At 38.6% G+C, this 21070-nt stretch overlaps 1 protein-coding gene across 2 annotated transcripts in view; it reads left to right on the forward strand.

Moving 5' to 3' along the window:
* Positions 1–21070, forward strand: part of SARNP (SAP domain containing ribonucleoprotein) — a 41400-nt gene that overhangs the window by 12106 nt on the left and 8224 nt on the right. The window contains exons 5-10 of one of the 2 annotated variants that reach the window (XM_046682890.1): positions 2998–3049; positions 4023–4096; positions 4548–4576; positions 7348–7373; positions 8514–8582; positions 19631–19764. In XM_046682890.1, the coding sequence (XP_046538846.1) occupies positions 2998–3049; positions 4023–4096; positions 4548–4576; positions 7348–7373; positions 8514–8582; positions 19631–19711 (331 nt within the window). In that variant the 3' untranslated portion in view covers positions 19712–19764. Of the gene's footprint in view, positions 1–2997; positions 3050–4022; positions 4097–4547; positions 4577–7347; positions 7374–8513; positions 8583–19630; positions 19765–21070 lie in introns of those variants that run through there. The other variant, XM_046682880.1, reaches the window with a different exon arrangement.

The raw sequence follows: 21070 nt of genomic DNA on the forward strand, positions 1-21070 counted from the left end.
AATACATTCCCATTGGGTTTTTCATTTCCCATTAGATCATACATTTTCAAAAGTGTCTACTTCATTCCAAGTACATGGTTGTAGTGAAGCAAAGTAGTTTGTCTCTGGGTTAGTAATAGATAATTAGGACCAGGAGACTTCAAGCACAAAGTTTCATTCTTCTAGCCTTGGTTGTGCCACCATAAGTAGATGAGTGTCTGTCTGTATAGAGAATCATACAGATTCTCAGGAGGAGGGTGCTAGCAAAGGTTATGTCTCTCTCGGGTAACACTGTATTCTCTATTCCTTTTTGATTTACAGTGGAGGAGGAGAGGACAAAGTACAAGAGTGGAAACTAGATCTTGATTTATTTAAACCATCCTGCAAGGTTGATCATAAACATCTTTTATTTGGGGTTTTTCCACAAATGTCTGGCTGTCTTGTACTTCAGCACATTAAGAACAGTGTAGTCCTTTTTAGCATTTTTGTTCCTCATAGCTGTATTAATGTACTTAGTTATAAAAGACAATATATGTACTGGTAAAAAGTGAAACAGTACATACAGGAGTATATAAATTGAGAATTTAATTCCCCTTTGTCCACCCCCATCTGATTTCCCAGAGGTTTTCAATATACTCTTTTGGACTATTTTATATGATGTGTGTGTTTATGTGTATATAGATATATACGTCCACGCACTATTCATATTGTTGGTTTCTTGTGTTTTTTCATATCTGGAGATCTTTCTATATCATCATATAATAATGTCCTTATTTAACTGTTACTTATGTACTAGGCAAGGTTCTAAGTGTTTTGCGTGTATTCTCATTTAATCCTCACCTCACCCCTATGAAATAAGAAGAATTATCCCAGTAAGTGGTGGGTCTCTTTTTAGATTGTTATCATGGGAAATCGCATGTATATACAGAAGTTATGAGATGATAGACCTCCATCTACCCATCACCCAGATTTGATAGTTATCAAATTAGAACCTCACTCTTTCTAGCAGCTAATAGTACTTTATTCTATGGATGAACAATAATTTCACCAGTCTCCTGTTGATGGACATTTAGATTCTTCATAATAGCAAAAACTACAGTGCTGTATGTCCTTATGCAACTGTTTTTATACTTATGCGGGTTTGTCCATAAGATAAATTCCTAGTAACGGATTTGATACATTACAGGGGATATGCATGTAATGTTTCATTAGATTTTGTCAAATATTGCTGCTTTCTAAAGCTCTTTAGTTATCTTCGTCATAGGAGGTTTACATGCTTTGAGAAAATGGCTTATGGGATAACTTTAAAATAAAGATGTTTTGGGGAATTCTGGGGCAAGAAGGAAGATCAGATAAATACAGTGATAATTGGCTTGTGTGGGTTAAAATTAATGAAGTTTGAAAATGTGTAGAAGTTCATTATCCTTAGAATTTATAAAATCTGTAATTCTCTTGGTTAAAGGACTTTAATTTTATTAATGAATTTCTAAACAAGGAAATTGAAAGTGTGTGGGGGTGGTGATTCTGCTTTTTAGAGGGATAGTTAGTAGTTAGACTCAAGTATATACAGAGATTCTGGGTCCTTATAGTTTGGAGAATGTTTTGCATGTGACTATGGATAGGAGAGAAATTTCTCATTACTCCCAGAATGTGTTACTTATTAGTTGAGCTTAATTGTGCCTGAGGGAGTTGGAACATAACAGAAGGAAACTTCCTCTCTGGGGTTCCGTTTCTGCCCTGAGGTTTACTGCAGTGATGGTGCTTCAGGATGGGAATGTGGAGGAAATTATTAACCTGAGGTTGGTAGAGAGGACTGCTTTCTTAATGGCATTGGACTTCAGTTAAAACATTAAACTTCAGTGACCCTTTCTGCTAGAACAAGACAAGAGAGGGTTGGGGAAGGAAGGATGACCTGGAAGTGGGAAGAATTCAGAAATTTCTTTAAAAGTCAGAATATTCGGGGCTAATTTAGGTCCTTTGAATATTCAAAAGGAGATCCTCTTTCTTAATCTTTGGCTTGATGTTCTCCAAAAATATACCTCTGTTTCCAGTTTGATTTTTTTTTTTTTTCTTCAAATTTTCCCCAGCCAAGGCAGTTAAATATTGTAAGTCTTAGTTATGGTCAGCAGGGGGCACCCATTGCTTATCTGTCAGTCCAAGGACCTCCAACAAAAGGATGGAGGAGAGAAGTAAGTTCCTGTTCCAGAATTGCTTCCTCTGAAAATGCCATTAAACCATTACTACCTTTCAGGGCATCAAATGGGAAAAGTGTCCGGGATATTGGAACAAAAGCCGCCCATGTCTCTAAATGAGGGACCTTAATGAGACTGGTTATGACCCACAGTTTTATGGGAGCTGTTTGGTGGAGGGTTAATGCCCTTCCATTTATTCTGGGTACTTCCGAACTTTGCCTCCCGCCCCTATGGTCCCCCCTCTTTTGTTTTCCCTTAAACCTTTTGACTAGTAACTTACCATGTTTTCCTAATTCAAACTTTCCTTAGCCTTTTTTCTTCCTATTCCCTTCGGCATTTTTATTTGTCCCACTTTGACTATTCCAGCTGGAGCTACAGTCCCCATGGGAGAAGTAAGAGATTTGTAAAAGAAGAAAACCAGAGCTGTAGAGCACTCATTAGTTGTTGTTGTGATGAAAGTTGAGAGCTGGTATTTAAATGAGGGTTGGAGGAATAGTCATTAGTCCAGAAATAAATTTAAAGTTCCTAAAAGTAAATGAAATGGTTTCTGGTGTCCTTTGAGTATTTCCCTTCAGCCCCAATATATTTAACCAGACGTCTTTCCTGATTGCTTTCTTATGCTTTAGCAAAGTAAGTTAGTCTATTTGAACTTTTATCAATAGATGACAGTTCAGGGAACTGAAGTTCTAATGGGCTTCATGTGTTTTTGGACTAAGGGGTGAGACAGGGAGATGGGACAGAGGACATGATTCAGGTGAATTCTTATAGAATTCGAAGGTTTTAGTTCAGAATATTAGTTTTCTGATTTTTAAAATCTCTTTTCTAGGGCAGCAGAGAAGAAAGTGGTAAAAATTACATCTGAAATACCGCAGACTGAGGTAGGTATTCTACTCCATAGTAGAAGAGCAATCTCTACATGTATCTCTCTGTTTCTTGCTCTTTATTTCTGTCTGTACCATCACTTTAAAAATTAACTCATAGGCAGAAAATTAGTATTGACAAATTTTGGTCACAAAAATCTTTTGACACTTTTTTTTTTGTTTAGCATTTTTTTTTTAATTAAGATTATGATAGTTTACAACCTTGTGAAATTTCAGTTGTACATTGTTGTTAGTCATGTTGTGGGTACACCACTTCACCCTTTGTGCCCTTTTTGACATATTTTTCCACCAGTTATATTTGGGAAAATGTTTGGGCTGGCATAGTCACCTTTGAAGCCCTAGTCTTTTTGTGTATAGTATTATGTCTTCATGGTAACTTTCTAAGATGCTTACAAACTAAAGTTAAGAGTTTGGGAGGATTGTACCTTGAAAGAGATGAAAAGTAACAAGGGGGGATGTCACTCTTAAGTTACTTCTCAGTAGCTGGTGAAATTAAAATTTCTCTGGATTTTGTCTCGTGATCTCAGAAACTAGGTTCCAGTTGAGATCTGTGTTCTTTTCAAGTAGAGATGGTATAGGACAATGCTGCCTCATTTCTGACTAAAAGAGTACCACTAGTGTTGGAACCAAGCTGTTCCTTTGATCCCTTTTCAAAGGTCAACCAAACACAGCTTTTGTCTTCTTGGCTTCGTGCAGAATGTGGGTTTTATTTTATTCCTTTCCTTTTGTTTTTGAGGACATGAATGTAATAATAGTCTTTTTGTGTTTGCTTTCTGGAAAGGGTTGTTGAGTTAAGCCCTAGGATGGATACAAACTGATATCCTCTAGGATTGTCAGTATTCTCAATTTAGACCTTAAGAAATTACTCCTGATGTTCTAAAGATACACACCTCAAACAAATTTTCCTTTAAAAGAAGGAAACCAGAAATTGAATTTTTCTCTTCCCCTTCTTTTGTCCGTTATCACTTAGAGAATGCAGAAGAGAGCTGAACGATTCAATGTACCTGTGAGCTTGGAGAGTAAGAAAGCTGCCCGGGCAGCTAGGTGAGTGTCCCCAGCCTTTTAGACCTGAGATAGTGATAGTATGAGGGTATGGGGATGTGATCCTAGATTTTAACTATAATTGTTGATTTTAAATAGAATAGAGGCCTTGCTGAAAAGAAACACTCCTTTGGCTCTATTCAGAATGTCTCTGCTAATTTAGATGTCGTAGCTATGGATTGGGTTTTATTATGAAGCAGGGTTTTTGTAATAGGTAAAAGTCAGGAATTAACTGCTACTCCCAGTTCTGATAAGGCTTCCTTTTAGCTTATTCTCTGGACTCTTGGTGAGAAAAAGAGTAAACTCAACCTCTTTCATGGAGTTGTTAGAATTAGCTAATGATTGCAAGGCCTGAGATCACAAGCAAGAAGTGCCATATGTACACTTGACACGGAGACAGACAACCAGGAGTGTGAACAACTTCCTAAAATTTAGCTTGTTTTTCTTTCTACAGATTTGGGATTTCTTCAGTTCCATCAAAAGGTAAGAATACAGATTCTTCAGAGAAAGTTATCTTTATATTCTTACTTTTCTGTCACAACAGTTTTCATTTCTCCAAATTAAGGTAAACTTGTTAGCTCTAGAAGCCTTTTAGAGGTTATAACATTCACCTCTTTGCTTTACGTAAAATGATACTTAAGCCTTCCTGGGCAATTTAGAGAAGGTACTGAAGTTAATGAGAATAAGAGAAAGTGCCCACGTTTGTTTTCCTTTTCTTGGATGTCTTCAGAGAATTTTCTAGTGCCTTGCTTACTTATTCTGGTGTCTCAAATTAGCATGTAATTGTTCTGTACCTGTTCAGTGTTATACTGCCTAGTGTGAGTGGTAAAAGAGAAGCGAGAGAATCTTTTACCTCAACAATCTTACTTTTAGGAATTTACAAGGAAATAATCTTGGATATGCTTAAAGACTTAGCCACAAGGATTATCACAGGGTTATTTATAATCAATAACTGGAAACAATGTAATATACAATAGAGATTTGGTTAAATAAATGTGTACCAGAGTATAGTAGAAGACCATGCAGATGTTAAAAATGATTTTGAAGAATATTTGTGAGAAAGATATTAAGTGGAAAAAACATAAAATTATATTAGCAGTATGGTCCTATTTTAGTAACAAAAATGTATGGATGGGGAAAAAAGATTAGAAGGATATATACTAAATTGTTGATACTCATTTTCTCTGGTTGGTGGAATTTTAAGCGACTTTTTGCTTGTCTAAGTTTTTTAAATTTCTACAGTAAATATGCATTTTTGTAATAAATTAGGGAAAAAGGTGATTATTTATAAAAAGAACATAGATACTCCATATTCTCAGAGACTTAAAATTTAAATGTAGTCTCTTAATCCAGTCTAGTCTTCCTAGTGACCTATCAGTAGTTTCAAGTGTGTTAAGAAAATGTCCTCCAAAGATCTTGTAGTGTTTTGCTGTGCTTTTTAAAAGACCAGCAAAATTCTGGCCACTAACACTACGTGTTTTAGAGACAAGATATTTTCTGACTTTTACTTATATCAAGAGAGATATATTAGGATTGGTGATGATACAAAATTAATTAAAGATTAGATGGTGCTGTTTGAGGAAAGACAAAATTTAAAATTAATACTTTGAAAAGGAAACCAGGTCAGTAAAATATTGTATAGATAACATTTGCTGTATTCATATAATTCTGACATCCTAGAACTTCAGAGTAGCTCTAGAAAGTATAGAATTTGACGACATTTAAAAGGGAGAAGAGTCATCCCTCAGTTTCCTGGAGGATTGGTTCCAGGAACCCCTGTGAATACCAAAATTCCTGGATGCTCAAGTCCCTTATGTAAAATGGCATAGTCTGAACAATGAATATATGTGGCCCTCCGTGGCCCTCCATATCTGTGAATAGGAAACTCATGGATATGGAGGGCCAATTGTATTGTTTTATGAGTGAGAACATAAAAACTCCTAACAGTTCTAGCACATAGGTTGTGATAACTCATTTTGATAGTAGCTCTGCTCTTTTGCCTAGATGTGATGTCTGTCTGTCGCTCCTTTTTTTTTTTTGAAGGAAGATTAGCCCTGAGCTAACTACTGCCAATTGTCCTCTTTTTGCTGAGGAAGTCTGGCCCTGGGCTAACATCCATGCCCATCTTCCTCTACTTTATACGTGGGACACCTACCACAGCATGGCTTGCCAAGCAGTGCTACGTTGGTGCCCAGGATTCGAATCAGCGAAACCCTGGGCTGCTACAGTGGAGCGTGCAAACTTAACCACTCGGCCATGGGGCCAGCCCGCTCCCTTTCTTTTTTTCAACAGCTTTATTGAGATATAATTCATATACTGTACAATTCATCCATTTAAAGTATAAAATTCAGTGGTTTTTGTTTTAATATATTCATGGGGGTGTGCAACCATCATCACAGTCTAAATTGAGGACCTATTCGTTACCCCAAAAAGAAACCCTATACCCATTAGCAGTTATTTTCCATTCCCTTCCCCTTCCCCCCCAAGCAACCACTAATTTTTTTCTCTATATATAAATTTGCCTTCATATAAATGAAATCATACACTATGTGGTCTTTTGTGACTGGCTTCGTTTACTTAGCATACTATATTCAGGGTTCATCCATGTTGTAGCATGTATTTTCATTTCTTTTTACTGTTGGATGATACAATATTCTATTGTGTAATGTACCACATGTTATCTGTCCCTTTGTCAGTTGGTGGACATTTGGGGTTTTTTCACTTTTTGGCTATTATGGATAATGCTACTGTGAACATTCATACACAATATTTTTGTGTAGATGTATGTTTTCATTTCTCTTGGACATATACCTAGGAGTGGAGTGAAATTGCTATAGTAATTATATGACTACCATTATATGGTAACTGTTTAACTTTTTTCTTTTTCTTTTTTTTTAAGTTTTTTTAGAGGGTATTCCTTAACAGATTTAAAAGGCACAGCTCATATATAGCAAAGACAGCTGTTAAATAAAGTACTCTTTAAATCTTGTTCAAAGGAAGACTTTACTCTGTGTTTAACTTTTTGAGGAACTGCCAAACTATTTTCCAAAGTGGCTGCACCATTTTATGTTCCATCAGCAGTGAATGCAGACATGATCTCTAGATGCAATCTCTGCCTTTTCTTTCTCATCATCTGAGAAAGGACATTTGTCCTATATACTATTTCTATGCTGTCTAATTTGATTTGAAGACTGTCAACTTCCTCTGTTACTTTTAAAAATATTAAATAAAACTTTTTTTATTTGCTTCTTTAGGCCTGTCATCTGACACCAAGCCTATGGTAAGAAATATTTTTTTATATCCTTGAGAGCCAAATCTTAACACTGTATGGTTAGTTTTAAAGTTAGAGACTCCTCCTCCCCAGATCAGAGGAAACTCTGAGATCATATGAGTTTGGTCACTGTCTTCAGTACAGTGTTTTATGTCCTGAATAAAAAGAATTATTCGAGGTACTGAGAAGTCAGGAAAATTGCTGCATATTCAAAGTCGCTATAGACATCTTCCTACCACTCCTCTTGAAAAAATGCGTAGACTTTGTTAGCTGCAGGACAATCCATATAACTCTTTGTTTTATGGTATTAGAGGCCTTGTCCACTGGCTTTGGATAATGTTTAATTCCTAATTATCACAAAAGAATTTGTGGGAGCAACTTACGAGCTCTATTTGTGGATATGGGTCTTTTTCAACACTACCTGTTAAATATAATATCAAGAGAATAAAGACTAGTAGAATAAGACACCTTCTGGACCATTGTGACTAATTGGCATGTTCAGAAAATGGAAACAAATGTGGTGAAATATGGTCAGCTTAATGAAATCCTGCCCTTCAAGTTACAGTTCATATTGTAAGTGAAGGTGAAATAGTAGTAGTAGTGGTAGTAACAATGAAAGTGTCCCAAATAATCGTATGATAATAAGTCTTATATATCAAGGCTTCCTAGAAAAAGGAAGGGAGAAAATTGAGTTGGTACTGCTGGTACGTATGTCTTGTGAAGAAAGGAGAGCGGCAGTGATAGTTTCTCTTTGGTAGGAGATAGAGTTAAGAACTATTTAGACTATAAATAGGAATTAATGATTTTGAGCTGTGAATGATGGACTTGTTTGGAGGTGATGATTTAGACATTTGTTTGCTTTTTCAAGTGGTGTTTGGCCTACTTTGATCTTAAACCCTCGTGATGCTCTTGCCACCTTTGATGAATGAAGGAGGCAGGGCTGAATCTTTCACTGCATTCCAGAAGAGGCCTTTAATAATTAGCAGCATGGATGGATGCTGCCTAGTTTCCTAATTTGGCACATAGGGTATCTTTGATGTTATAGGCTTATTTGAACTCTTAGCTTTGGACCATAGTTTCTATCTCGACCATATTATCTGTTTTGTTTTTTTCTAATATGAGTCTTTTTTTCCGCTTGTGTTTTTATAGGTTAACCTGGATAAGCTAAAGGAAAGAGCTCAAAGATTTGGTTTGAATGTCTCTTCAATCTCCAGAAAGGTAAGATACTGTTTTTGCAACATTAGAGCAGCTTGGGGGCTACATAGGCTGGAACTGACTGTCCTGAGTATATAGCTGGCTACTCAGCACTTCATTTCACACAGTCCTTTGACTATCACCTCCTGTCACTGACTATTGATTATACTACAGGAATTGTTTCACAAAGCTAATTGTTTTTTTCTGCAGATTGTTTTCATAGCTTCCACCCAGGCTGTTAGAGCATGATCTTTTTTTTTTTTTTGAGGAAGATTAGCCCTGAGCCAACATCCATGCCCATCTTCCTCTACTTTATATGTGGGACGCCTACCACAGCATGGCATGCCAAGCGGTGCCATGTCTGCACCCGGGATCTGAACCTATGAACCCCGGGCTGCCGAAGCAGAACGTGTGCACTTAACCGCTGCACCACTGGGCCAGCCCAAGAGCATGATCTGTATTTCTCTTGCTTAAGATGTTGAATTCAGTGACGTTAAAACTTGTTACATCTGCTTTAACTTCTGATATAGGCATAATAGAAATTAAATAATCAGGAGAAGACGGTCCTGTCTTTAGGTCAAGGGTACCTGGAAACAAAGTTTGGAAGAACAAAAATGAGAAAGTTATTTCATTCTTTCTGTGTCTCTCCTAACTGATACTGTTTAGTTTATTAAGCAAGATGGCTTTGGTGACACCATACTCTGTGGGCTGATCAGCTCTACAGGGCATTGTTATGTTTGGAGTTTTGCTATGCATGTTGGAGAAAATGCTAAGGATTCTCCTGTTTGCCTAGAGCAGATAGTTTCATAATTTTTCTTCTATGAGATTGAGATCATGTTTCTGGGTTGTTGAAGTGGTGGCAGGGTTAAGGGAAGACTATTTCAAACCAGAAAAACTGATCATTTAAAAAAAATCATTTCCCACTTGAATATGGAAACATTTAGCTTTCTGGAAATCCATTGGAAAAAACTGAACTGACTGGTTGTTTTTGCTCAGGAAAGAAACCTGAGCTCTAAAAAGTAACCACTTGTTGTGCCCCTATGGGACTGATAACCTTGCACACAACTATGCTCCACCTTCTTTCCCTTTAGGTTCCTTTTTTTTTCCTGAGAAAGATTTGCCCTGAGCTAACATCTGTTGCCAATCCTCCTCTTTTTATTTTATTTTTTGCTTTAGGAGGATTAGCCCTGAGCTAACATCTGTGCCAATCTTCCTCTATTTTTTTTTTTTTTTTTGTATGTGGGACACCCCCACAGCGTAGTTGGTGAGTGGAGTAAGTCCATGGTGGGGATCCAAGCCTGCTAACCCTTGCCACTGAAGCGGAGCACGTGGAACTTTATTTTATTTTATTTTTTTTTTGAGGAAGTTGAGCCCTGAGCTAACTACTGCCAATCCTCCTCTTTTTGCTGAGGCAGACTGGCCCTGAGCTAACATATGTGCCCATCTTCCTCCACTTTATACGTGGGACGCCTACCACAGCATGGCGTGCCAAGTGGTGCCATGTCTGCAGTCTGGGATCCGAACTGGTGAACCCCCAGCCGCTGAGAAGTGGAACTTGCGAACTTAACTGCTGTACCACGGGGCTGGCTCGCACGTGAAGCTTTAAACACCCGGCCACAGGACAGGGCCCTAGGTTACCTTTTTTTTTTTTTTTTTTAAGATTGGCACCTGAGCTAACAACTTGCCAATCTTTTTTTTCCCTCTCCCCAAAGCCCCTCAGTACATAGTTGTATATTCTAGTTGTGAGTTCCTCTGGTTGTGCTATGTGGGACGCCATCTCAGCATGGTCTGATGAGCAGTGCCAGGTCCCCGCCCAGGATCCGAATCGATGAAACCCTGGGCCGCTGAAGTGGAGTGCGCGAACTTAACCACTCTGCCACGGCGCCAGACCCTATGTTAGCATTTTTGATGTTTACCAGAAATATAACATCAAGTCTGTGTCCCAGCTTGATGCTGAGACCATAGTTGTTCAATAGGAGTATTTACTGGTTTATGTGAAATTTTAGAAAAATTAGGAGTTGAGAGGTAGGCAGAGTGTGTGATTCTTAAACCATATTTCACATAATTGGGAAGAATTATTATAAACCAAAAGTCATTTATGTTTTGCTAGATGGCCAAGGGGAAGGGTGCCTTGGATCTGTGGCCTTGGTTCTCATCTATCTCCTTTTGTATATGAGGACTAGGTGTCTGAGAATGTCAGCTATAATAACTTCACTCCTCTAGGGAATTGTATGTATTTGTTCCATCAAAATTAACAAAATTGAACACCATAATCTCCTCCTTAGCTCGTATGGACACATTCCTGAGAAGAATTTGTCCCTCACTATGTACTGTCCACCTGAGTTTTTTTGAGAGCATTTCATTACAGGGATATCAGCCTTTTCTCTCCCTGCTCTCGAATCTTTGTCCATATTTGACTTGTTTTCGTTTTTAATCCACAGGAGGCTGAGTAAAACGTGAAGAGATACATTTATTAACTTTGTGACTGAGCAAATTACTAAACTTCTTTGGTCCCCATCTATAAAACAAGACCATGTTTGTGAAGAATAAATAATTGTATATTTGAAATTACCTAACAGGGACACTTTGACCCTCAATAAATATGTTAGTTTTCTTCCTTCTTGAGTTAGAGTTCTGTTGACTAGCTGGCTTTGTGACTTTAATTGAGTCAATTAACTTCTGTGTTTTAGTTCATCATTGATAAGATTTCAGTTCACATTTTAAATCTCTGAAGGGTTGTAATCAGATAATGGTAATTGGCAGAACTCTGTGAGCTCTGTTCTCTGATACCAATTCATTGTCATAATATGTTCTAGAGTAGTGTTTCTCAAATTCTAGGGCAAAAGACTAGTTCCTAAAATTTTCTGATTCATTGCAGAGGGGTACTTTCGTAAAATATAATAAGAGTGTCACATCGGTGTTAAATTACTTGAAATTTCAGATGTCCTCTGAGTATAGGTTCCATTTACATTGATCATAAATCCTGATTTTCAGAATCATCCTAATTTCAACAGTTTGCTCTGATTTGCCCCATAAACCATTAAAATGTCACAGAAATGCTGACATTTTGCTGTCTAGACCACACTAATAGAACTTTCTGTGATGATTCTAAAGAATATCTAAATTCTAAATATTAGAATTTAGAATTAGAATATTCTAAAGAATATTGTTCTATTGAATAATCTCTATTATCGAATACAATCGTCAAAAGCCACATGTGGTTATTGATCACTTGAAATGTAGCTATGTGGCTAAGGAACTGAATTTTTAATTAATTTAAATTTAAATAGCCATATGTGTATTGGATAACTCGAGTCTAGCTTTTGTCTTCCACACAGCTTTCACACTTGAGAGTAGCGTAGAAATCCTTTGTCAGACCACATGTTTGGACCACCGTTTCTGTAGTCTAGAATTTTTTACTACTTGTAGAATACAAATAGTTTCAGAGTGAATCTGTGAAAGGACAGAAATTGAGGAAAGGGAGTAAGAGATAAGAAAAGGAAATGTTCTTTTTTTTCCCAAGTAACTTTTTTTTTCTGGAATTTGGTGCTCTAGACCCAAATCTTGAAATTACAACTGGCTGCTACATTCTCAGTAAGAGTTGCCTGGCTCAGAGTCTTGTGTTTAACTGTCCTCTGTCTACCAGAGATGATTTGCTACCTAGTATTTGGTTGGCCAAGGTTAGTGACATGATTAAGTTTGTATTTATGGAACAGCCAGATCAGCACACTTCTGTCTCTCTCATCCTATGATCCTGGGTTCCAATATAGCTTCCTCCTATATAATTTGGTTGCCTGTCTTTAAGTTTTACAATTATCTAGGCACAGATCTCATTCAGTTACATATGGTGCAAATAGTGGAGGTTAGTAGGTAGTGTGGAGTTACGTCTTCTTAATTCTAGTATCCTAAAAAGGGCAATGAGAAACCTACTTCCTGTCATCTCTGTTGTACAAGGTTTGTGTTTGCTTGATCCAGCTTAAAGCCCTGATTGCTTACTGATTTATCTTTGGTAGATTCCACTACAGACCAGTGTATATGATAAACAGAGAAAGTGTGTGAGAGGAAGTGAGCCATGGATCATTAATGTTTATGACTGATTAATTTTTTTAACTGTCACAATCTGATCATTTCCTCTTCATATTTTAGATTTATATTAATATGAGCATATTACAAATAGGAACATACCAAATTTCTGCTGTTCTTCCTAAGCTGACTTTTGCATGACTGCTCATATATTTCAGTTTTCAGCTCCACTAGTATACTATACACATTGGGCAGTATACAGAACCTTAAAGAAATCTGGCATCCCTCCCCCGCTCAATCATCTTCCCCCTTTCCCCTTGCCCAAGAAAGACTTGTCCGTTCGTGTTTCCAGCTCAAGTCTTAGTGAATAGAATCTTGTTGGTTTAGGATAATGGGAAGTGACAGGGCAAAGAATGGCACTGGCATTTATAGACATTTTTTACACGAGAGGCTGTAAATTGTCCCCTGCAACTCTTTGGACTTTTTGAGGATAGAATGGCATGCCTTTTCTCGTATAAGCCTAATGGTGACTGTGGGCTGAGAAACCTCCCACCCCCTCAAACAAAACAAAACCCAGATAAATAACCTCTGCCTGGTTGGTTCTGATTGATCACCAGCTAGGTTTTCAGTCTTGTGCTTGACTGGTCGTTTTTTTTCTGTGTCAAGTTAGTTTTTCATGCCTCCCAAGAGAAGTAGTATTTGAGTCAGTCCTGTTGGCGAAGGACAGGACTTGGCCTGGCACGTAGGAAACTCATCTCTGAAAGGAATGAGAGACGGATAGAGGCACTAGATAGGAAACCAGCTCAGTTAATATGTGATGGCCATAGGACATTAGTTTTGGTAAAAAACTAAGTCTGGGCTTAGAATTGTAGTGTTAACTAATGTAGCTTATTTGGGTGGGCTTCCCCCCCACCCTCAGTGTTGGCACATCTGGGAAAGTGAAACTTGGTATTTCAGGAAGTTACAGGAAATCCAGCTAGGTTAAGTATTAAAAAAAAAAAAAAAAAAAAAAGGCCTAGGCACTAAGCAGAAAACTGGGTGTGGTTTATACTCTTCTCCCTCCCTGAGAATGTGAGGGGCATGTGTTACTGCTTCTCGAGTCTTGATTAGTAGTAGAAAATACAGGCATTTGTATTGCTATTGACCTTAGTACATCTTCCTAACTTCTCTACTAGAATATTGCTGGGTTTTCCCTACTTGTAGCTTTTCATATAAGTAACTGTGACCATGAGTTGTTTTAAAGCCTGTAACCCCTGAAGGCTACTTTTCCAAGGTTTGTAATTTTTGACAGTTTTCTTCCCTGATGGTTGTGGTCTGTGTTACAGTGTCAGACTATAAAAAGGTTGAAAACAAACTAAATATTCCTCCACTGACCATCTTCTTGTTGTTGAGCCTGATAGCTAGAAGATTCTTGGGTCGCTGCAGTGATTAGTTTCGTGAGCCTTTTGTATAATTATATAGTTTTGCTCGCCGTTGATTGGGGATGAACCACTTCAGAGTGAGAGAGATATTGGACTTGCCTTGTTTTTGAGGAGCTTGTTAATGAATGTGTTGAGATAGCAGAAAGGAAGCTGAGACAAAATGTCAAGTCCAAGCACAGCAGGACACCAATGTCTCTTAGCATACAAATTTTGTTATGGCTAACTGATGGCAGGCTGGTCTCCATTCACTCTATTCTGGAAAGCCTGTTGATTCTATCTAGATTCCCTTCCACCATCTGAAATAAATGGAGAAATATTTGTTTGTTCCTCCCCTTCAGTAGTGAGTTTTGGTATAGAGGTTAACTCTTAGAATGTGGAGAGAAGGAAGTTCATGCTGTGGATTTAGAAGTTGGTCACCAGCCTTCTCAGAGGGTCTGTAATTGGGATTTGTTAGAGAGTTTAGCTATGTGTATACAAACCTTTTCCAAAGGAAGAACTGTGGGGCCATGCATAGGACATTGCCAACATGGAACTGTAAGAACCTGAGAAACCATAAGGAGTTTGTTAGAATATTTTTTTAAGGGGTAGTGGTAGAAGATATAGACCTCAGGATAAGTTGGAAAGGTAGCCTGCTGAGTAGATTTGGGTTCTTTTCCATCCAAATATACTCAAGTAGCAGTACCTAGGCCAAGTGCAGCACTTAATCTCTATGCCCCTTTCTCATGGGGTCCCATGAGACCAAGAAAAATGCAGATAGTAGGATTATACATGGAAAAACTTCAGTGTAGATCCTCTTAGTCATTGTATTTCATTGATCGAGGGCTTTCGGGGGAATTTCCCTTCCCTTCATCCTAGATTGTCATTTTTCCCAAAAATGCTTCTTCCACTTGAAAAATTATATTCTTTTGACTTACATTAACCAACAAGAAAAGAAGATAAGAATGGGTTATATATGTAGTAGACAGAGATAGCAGTTGAGCATGGCTATCAAAGAGTATGAATTTCAGGAAAAGCCAAGACCCAACCCCACATAGTCTTCACCATTTCTTGGAGCATTTTAGGGCCCAACCAAAATTTAACCATTCCTTTAAATCCCTTTCTAATTCATAATAATTTGAAAGTAAATATTTGGCATTTTTTTCTTCTGCCTCTCCCCTTCCAAGATAAAACACATATACTGCTGTTTCTACACCCGCCCGTTGGAACAAACATTGAGGGAGTGGTGAAGGAACTGTTTAAAGAGGAAACAATAGGGGAAACTCTCTGACCTCAGTTTATCCCCTCATCTGGTTCTTCATTTGTCCCTGCTGAGGAACAGAACTTGTCTTTTGTCTGTAACACAAATACATCTTCACCTCCCTCCCTTCCCACTTTCCCCCCACCCGCTCTTCTCACTCCCTTCTATTATGGTTCCAATCAATGATGTCATTATGTTTGCCATTCAACTGCTGTTGAACCACTTGGCTATAGGAATTTGGAAGAGCAAAGAGGCAGAATGGAATTTTTCTCTCTCCTGCCCATGGCTCTTGAAAATCTATTCTAATTTTAACTAGAGAAATAGGAGTCAGGGTTTTTTTGCTCAACTTCTTCTGCCCTCCCACTACACCCTAACCCTCAAACATACACTTTTTACCTAGCTATATATGAGGAAAAAATTGGATAAGAAATGTTAGGAATATAAATTGAACACTTTAAGAAGAAAGGCTTTAAACATTTGGGGAAGCAAGATGAAATTTTTGATGCTATGTCAGCATTTATGCTGGTGTTTTGCCCTGTTGACTATAAATTGGATCTTTGAGAAGTTTCTGATAGTTATACTTCCCTGAAGTATATGATTAAGACCACTAGGATCTTATACCTTTTCATTTTATTTTTCTATCTCTGATTTCATTCAGTGAGTTTGAATCCAAAGAACTAGAGGTAAGAAAGTTTGTAGTAAGGGAAAACTCACTCTCTTTTCTGTCTCCCCTGCTCGGTACCCCACCCCCACTAATGTCTGTGCATTCCTTCCTCTAACATGTCAGAACTGATGACTTTGATAAAAAACAAGTTTTATACCTCTCTGTGGTCCCCGTGTAGTCTTTGCCCCAAGAGTAAACACAGCTTGGAAAAGGAGGGGAATGCTGGATTCTGTTGAGTCTGTTTTACTTTTAAATACCTTCAGTTTTTGCCAGCCAAGTTCTTGGGGTAGGACCATTCTCTGAGTATCAGTTTAAAAAAAAAGTGCCGTTCTTAGTATATGAGATAAATAATTTTTAAAATCTACCTGTAAAACACATTATATCAGATTGTATGTCTAGTCGTATATCTAATTTTGGGGTGACCAGTAGCTGCCCTGGCTTTTCGAAGCAGAGCAATTATCTGTCTGATCACTCCCAGATACTCTCCCTGGCTATGGTGAAATGTGAGCTAACCCTCTGAATCCCAAGTCTACTCAGTCTTCGCCATCTATATGGAAGGAAAAAGTGTGGGGTGTTTTTGGTTTTGGTGTGGTTTTTTTGGGGTGGTGGGTAGGAAATTTCGGTGTTCAAAGGCTCCTCATGATGTGAGAGTTGTAGCAGTATAGGAATGTTTGAGATGTATTTTACTACTACTTGAGAGGCTAACACTTGAGTAAATACTGTTCTTTGGGCTGATGTCGATAAGGGGAGGTAGCATTTTATTTTTAAAAGTACATATGGGTTCAAGTAAGGTTTAATGATTATATGATAGTTCATTTTCTTATGTACTCACCAAAATAGCCAAGTTGCTTTTCATGTCTGATAGCTGAAGCAGGTCAGATAAAATCCTATAGTATTTTGGAGATGGAGGTGGGGATGAGGTATAGGGGAATACTTGGTGCTTTGCAAACTAGCTAAGGCCCTATTTTTAATAAAATCTGAGGTCTCTTGTTAAGAGCTAGAAAATATTAACTCCTTTCCTCCCCTCCCTTTCCTTTGCTACTCTTTTCTCACGTTTTTAAAAATAGTATTTTAACCAAATCCTGCCTTCTCATCCCCAGAGCAGATTCTTAGGACAGAAATAGAAATATATTTTCAGGGTGTGCCACATTGGAGTTCATATCAAATATTGACCTTTTAAATCCCCAGCAGTGAAGATGTGTTATTGAGAGGGAGATTATGTTTGAAATTCTTGGTGTCTGGATTTTAGAAAATATTTGTTGAGTGAGGAGTTTATTGAGGTATAGAGTAGAGGAGACAGTTATTAGATTTTTACTTCCATGCTCATGCTTAGGTATAAGATGATTGAGAAGGAAGAGCAACTGGAAATGAACAGTTATAAGATGAGGCCTTATGTGATGGACCTCTTTAGCACTCTAAATGAACAAGCAAAACACATGAGCCTTTAGACAAAACCTGTCTGTTCTTCACTTTACTAATATTCCCCCTCTTCATCTGTATCAGTTCTGTAGAAAAAAATACCTTTGTGTGCTTGAACCTATTGCCTCCGTCTTTCCCCCACATACCTGAGGGTGTTCCCTGGTCTTGTTTTGGCGTGTCCTTCCTGTATTGAATTTGTTGGGTGAAAGAGTCTCTCTGTCCCTCTGTTTGAATTCTAGGAAGGCAGCAAGACAGGTGTGTTCCTTAGAGCCAGCTGTGATTCCTTCATAGCTTTCATTTGTTGTTCACGTCCCTACAGCTGAGATACCCTGTTTGTAGGAAGCGCAAGCATTTTTGGAAGGCCCCTAATGCCTTTTGGAGGAAATTGGAGTGGAGTAGCAGCCTTATTTGGATTTGATGAGGAAAAAAATATATAGATAGATAGATATTTTTTGGTTTATACTTTTCTCAAAGCTGTTTGCAGTTGTTCTCAACTATAGCTGCACATAAGCGTTGCTAGGGGACCCTTTTTAAAATAAAGCTCCCAGGCGGTTCCTTTTGAGATTCAGAGTTATTAGGTTGGGGTGAACCCAGAAATATGCAATTTAAAATATTACAGGTGAAAAGAATCTGTTTTCCTGATGCTCATTGTAAATTTCTCATTGCTCAGGTAACTGTTGTCCTTCATTCTTTATGTATTTTGGCTAAGATAGCTTTCACCTCCCCTCAAAAGTTTTTAGCTTCCCTCTGCTGACTTCTTGATGTTTCTGCCAAGCTCTGCATCGCTTATCCTTAAAAGCAGCAGCTTCCTGGCTTTTAAGGGAAGGAGGTGGGGACTTTTAATAGAAACTTGGTTTCCGGGGGTCTCAAGTGTGAAGCCTTCATTTCCTCCACCTGCCTTGCTTTGTCCTACAATCGGCTAGAGCAAGACCGAAACGACCTCCTCTGGGGTTGGAGAGGAGTGGGGGTTGGGGAAAGAGCTTGATTTGGACAAGAGAAAGAAAAAGTGATGGGAGCTAGTAACTCAGAAGAGTGTTTGGTTCTGAGCTGTGTTTTGGAGCTTCAAATCCTCTAAGGATAAGAGGAGATACAGTTCCTGGTGGTCTCGCTTTCTGATGTAGCTTTAAAGTTCCTGGCACCTTTCTGGTACTAGAAAACTGATTCTAATTTCACTGTTGAAAGATTGTTGAGAAGAGGTAAGGTGGTTGTATCGGGAGGTGTCTTATGTGTATGTGTGTGGGAGTGTGGAAGTATCTCTACTGTGTATGTGCTACGATGGTGTACCCTTTGCAGGTCCAGTCTTTGGCCGTTAAATATTGCTTCTTAGGCTCTGTGTGTTGGTTTTTAGGACCACCCCATATTCTGTGGTTTGGTTGGGATAAAGACTCAGGAATAAACATGTTCAGATGATGTTCAGAAACTGGGGCAGGGAGGTGACAGCTGTGTGTTTAAGCATTGAAGTGTTTCTGAGAGAAAAACCATCAGTTGCTGTCATTCACCCTGAGAGTATGAAATTGGAAGCCCACTTACCCTGGAGTGTTTCATAACCTTTACCTCTGGGAAGTCAAGGCCATGTCATTATTAATCTACCATTGCCTGAAAGCCCCCAGGCTCTGCTTTTCATCCTGCCATCAGTCACGTGGCAGTGAGAGTCAGGAAAGTGACCGTAATGCTCCCTCTTTTCCTTTTTGCCTCACTATTACTTTACATTCCCTTGGAAAATCAGATTGGGCTGAGAACTGTTAACATCATAGTATGGTAATTCATTTACAAAAGGGGACAGGTATTTGTTATTTTTGTAAAATGTGACCATCTTAGCTCACTATCATCCTCTCTTCTGTCGCTCCAAGGAAAAGACTTCTGAGAACTGTTAAAGTGGGGTAAATAAAGTGGCAGGGTTTAGGTCCTGATGGGAATATATATGAGACTCACATTGTACAGTGTTGGATGTGAACAATAGCTCAGTCTTTAAAACAGCTGTAGGAGATTGGCCAGCTCCAACTCACAGCAGTACCTGAGCTTCCCTGAAGTGCCCCTTTGTAACTTGTAAGGATATCGCTGACTGAATAGATTGGAATTTCTGCTTCTCATACATGGTGAAAGGAGGGATGATGAGTGAGTGAGCTTGTCGCACTGACCAGGAAAAATGCCTGGCTTGGTTCGTTGTTTTGGTCTCCTCTTAGAATAGTAAGGATATCTCTCATTTGAATTCAGTAAATACTCTTGCTTTGTGTTTTGGGAATTACTGAGTTCAAATTCCTTAAATAAACTTGGGTTACATTTGGGTCACTGTTTTTGTTTCTCCTAGTTTCTCTTTATGATCCAGAGTGGCGCTCGTAATAAGATTGAAGAGGTGAATGCTTTTAACACACAGCCCATGGGGCGCTAATTAAATCAAAGCGGACTCCTTTTGGCAGAGCAAATAACCCTAGCACACTAAGCTTGGAGCAGTATTCTTTGTTGTATTCAGAATAAAACTGGTAAGTTTTGAAAAATATTCTTTTGAATTTGAATCTTGAAGATGCAAGTTGAGTTTGGAAGATGATAAAGCTAGAACTGCATTTTGGGTAAAGATCTTATCTTTGATACTACTCTTTGCTGTAAAAAAAGGCAGTCACTTTAGGAAGCACCTATGATATTCAGTCTACAAATTGTTGCAGCTGATCTTCCATTTGGGATTTAATTCCTGGCTATAGTGTATGTGCCATGGAAACCATTGACAAGAGCCCTTAATTTAAAATTTCTAGTTATAACCTGGTATCTCCTTCCCCTCTTTTTTTCTTTCTTGGGGCACTGATGTATTCTTTAATTAATCCTGTTGTATGTAGAGAGGAATAAGGTTTTTTTTTTTCCCTTTCCTTTTCTTTTTCTTTCTTTTTGGCTTTGGAAGATTAGCCCTGAGCTAACACCTGTTGCCAGTCCTTTTTTTGATTGAGGAAGATTAGCCCTGAGCTAACATTCTTGTTATCTTCCTCCATTTTATCTGTGGGTTGCTGCCACAGCATGACTGACAAGTAGTGTAGGTCCACGCCCGGGATCTGAACCCGTGAACCTGGGCTGCTGAAGCAGACCACACTGAACACCATGGGACCAGCCCAGAGGGGAATGAGTTCTTAGGGGACCAGCAGCAACTCTGTAATGTAACTAAGTGCACTTCATCTCGTCTTCTAAGCTTCTACCTCAGGATCTAGGTCTTGGAGCTCTGTCTCTGGATCTCATGTTTCTGTTTCACCTTCAGTGCTCTTGGCCTCTCCTTTCTAATAGAAATATTTTCAAAACCATTTGTCAGAGACAGGCCACACACATTTGGCTCCAAGCTTCATAGCAGTCAGTAGAAGGAGGAAAACACAGTTGTGCTGTTTACAGTGATTCACAAGGTTCAAAAGGTAAAAACTAGGGCTGGTTTTTTAGCCCATGCTCTCACTCAAGGTTTGGCCGAGTGGTTGGGTTTGCGCGCTCCGCTGCAGGCGGCCCAGTGTTTCGTTGGTTCGAATCCTGGGTGCGGACATGGCACTGCTCATCACACCACGCTGAGGCAGCGTCCCACATACCACAATGAAGAATATACAACTATGTACCGGAGGGGGGGCTTTGGGGAGAAAAAGTAAAAAAATAAAATCTTTAAAAAAAAAAAAGGTAAAAACTAACAAGTTGCTCAGCAAAAGCATAATTATTTTGGGTCTGGGGTCCAGAAAGAAAATTTCCCTATGGGTCCTCATAAAACAGTAATGTAGTGAACAATGGTATA

Source organism: Equus quagga, chromosome 1, assembly GCF_021613505.1.
Source record: "Equus quagga isolate Etosha38 chromosome 1, UCLA_HA_Equagga_1.0, whole genome shotgun sequence".
Taxonomy (NCBI): domain Eukaryota; kingdom Metazoa; phylum Chordata; class Mammalia; order Perissodactyla; family Equidae; genus Equus; species Equus quagga.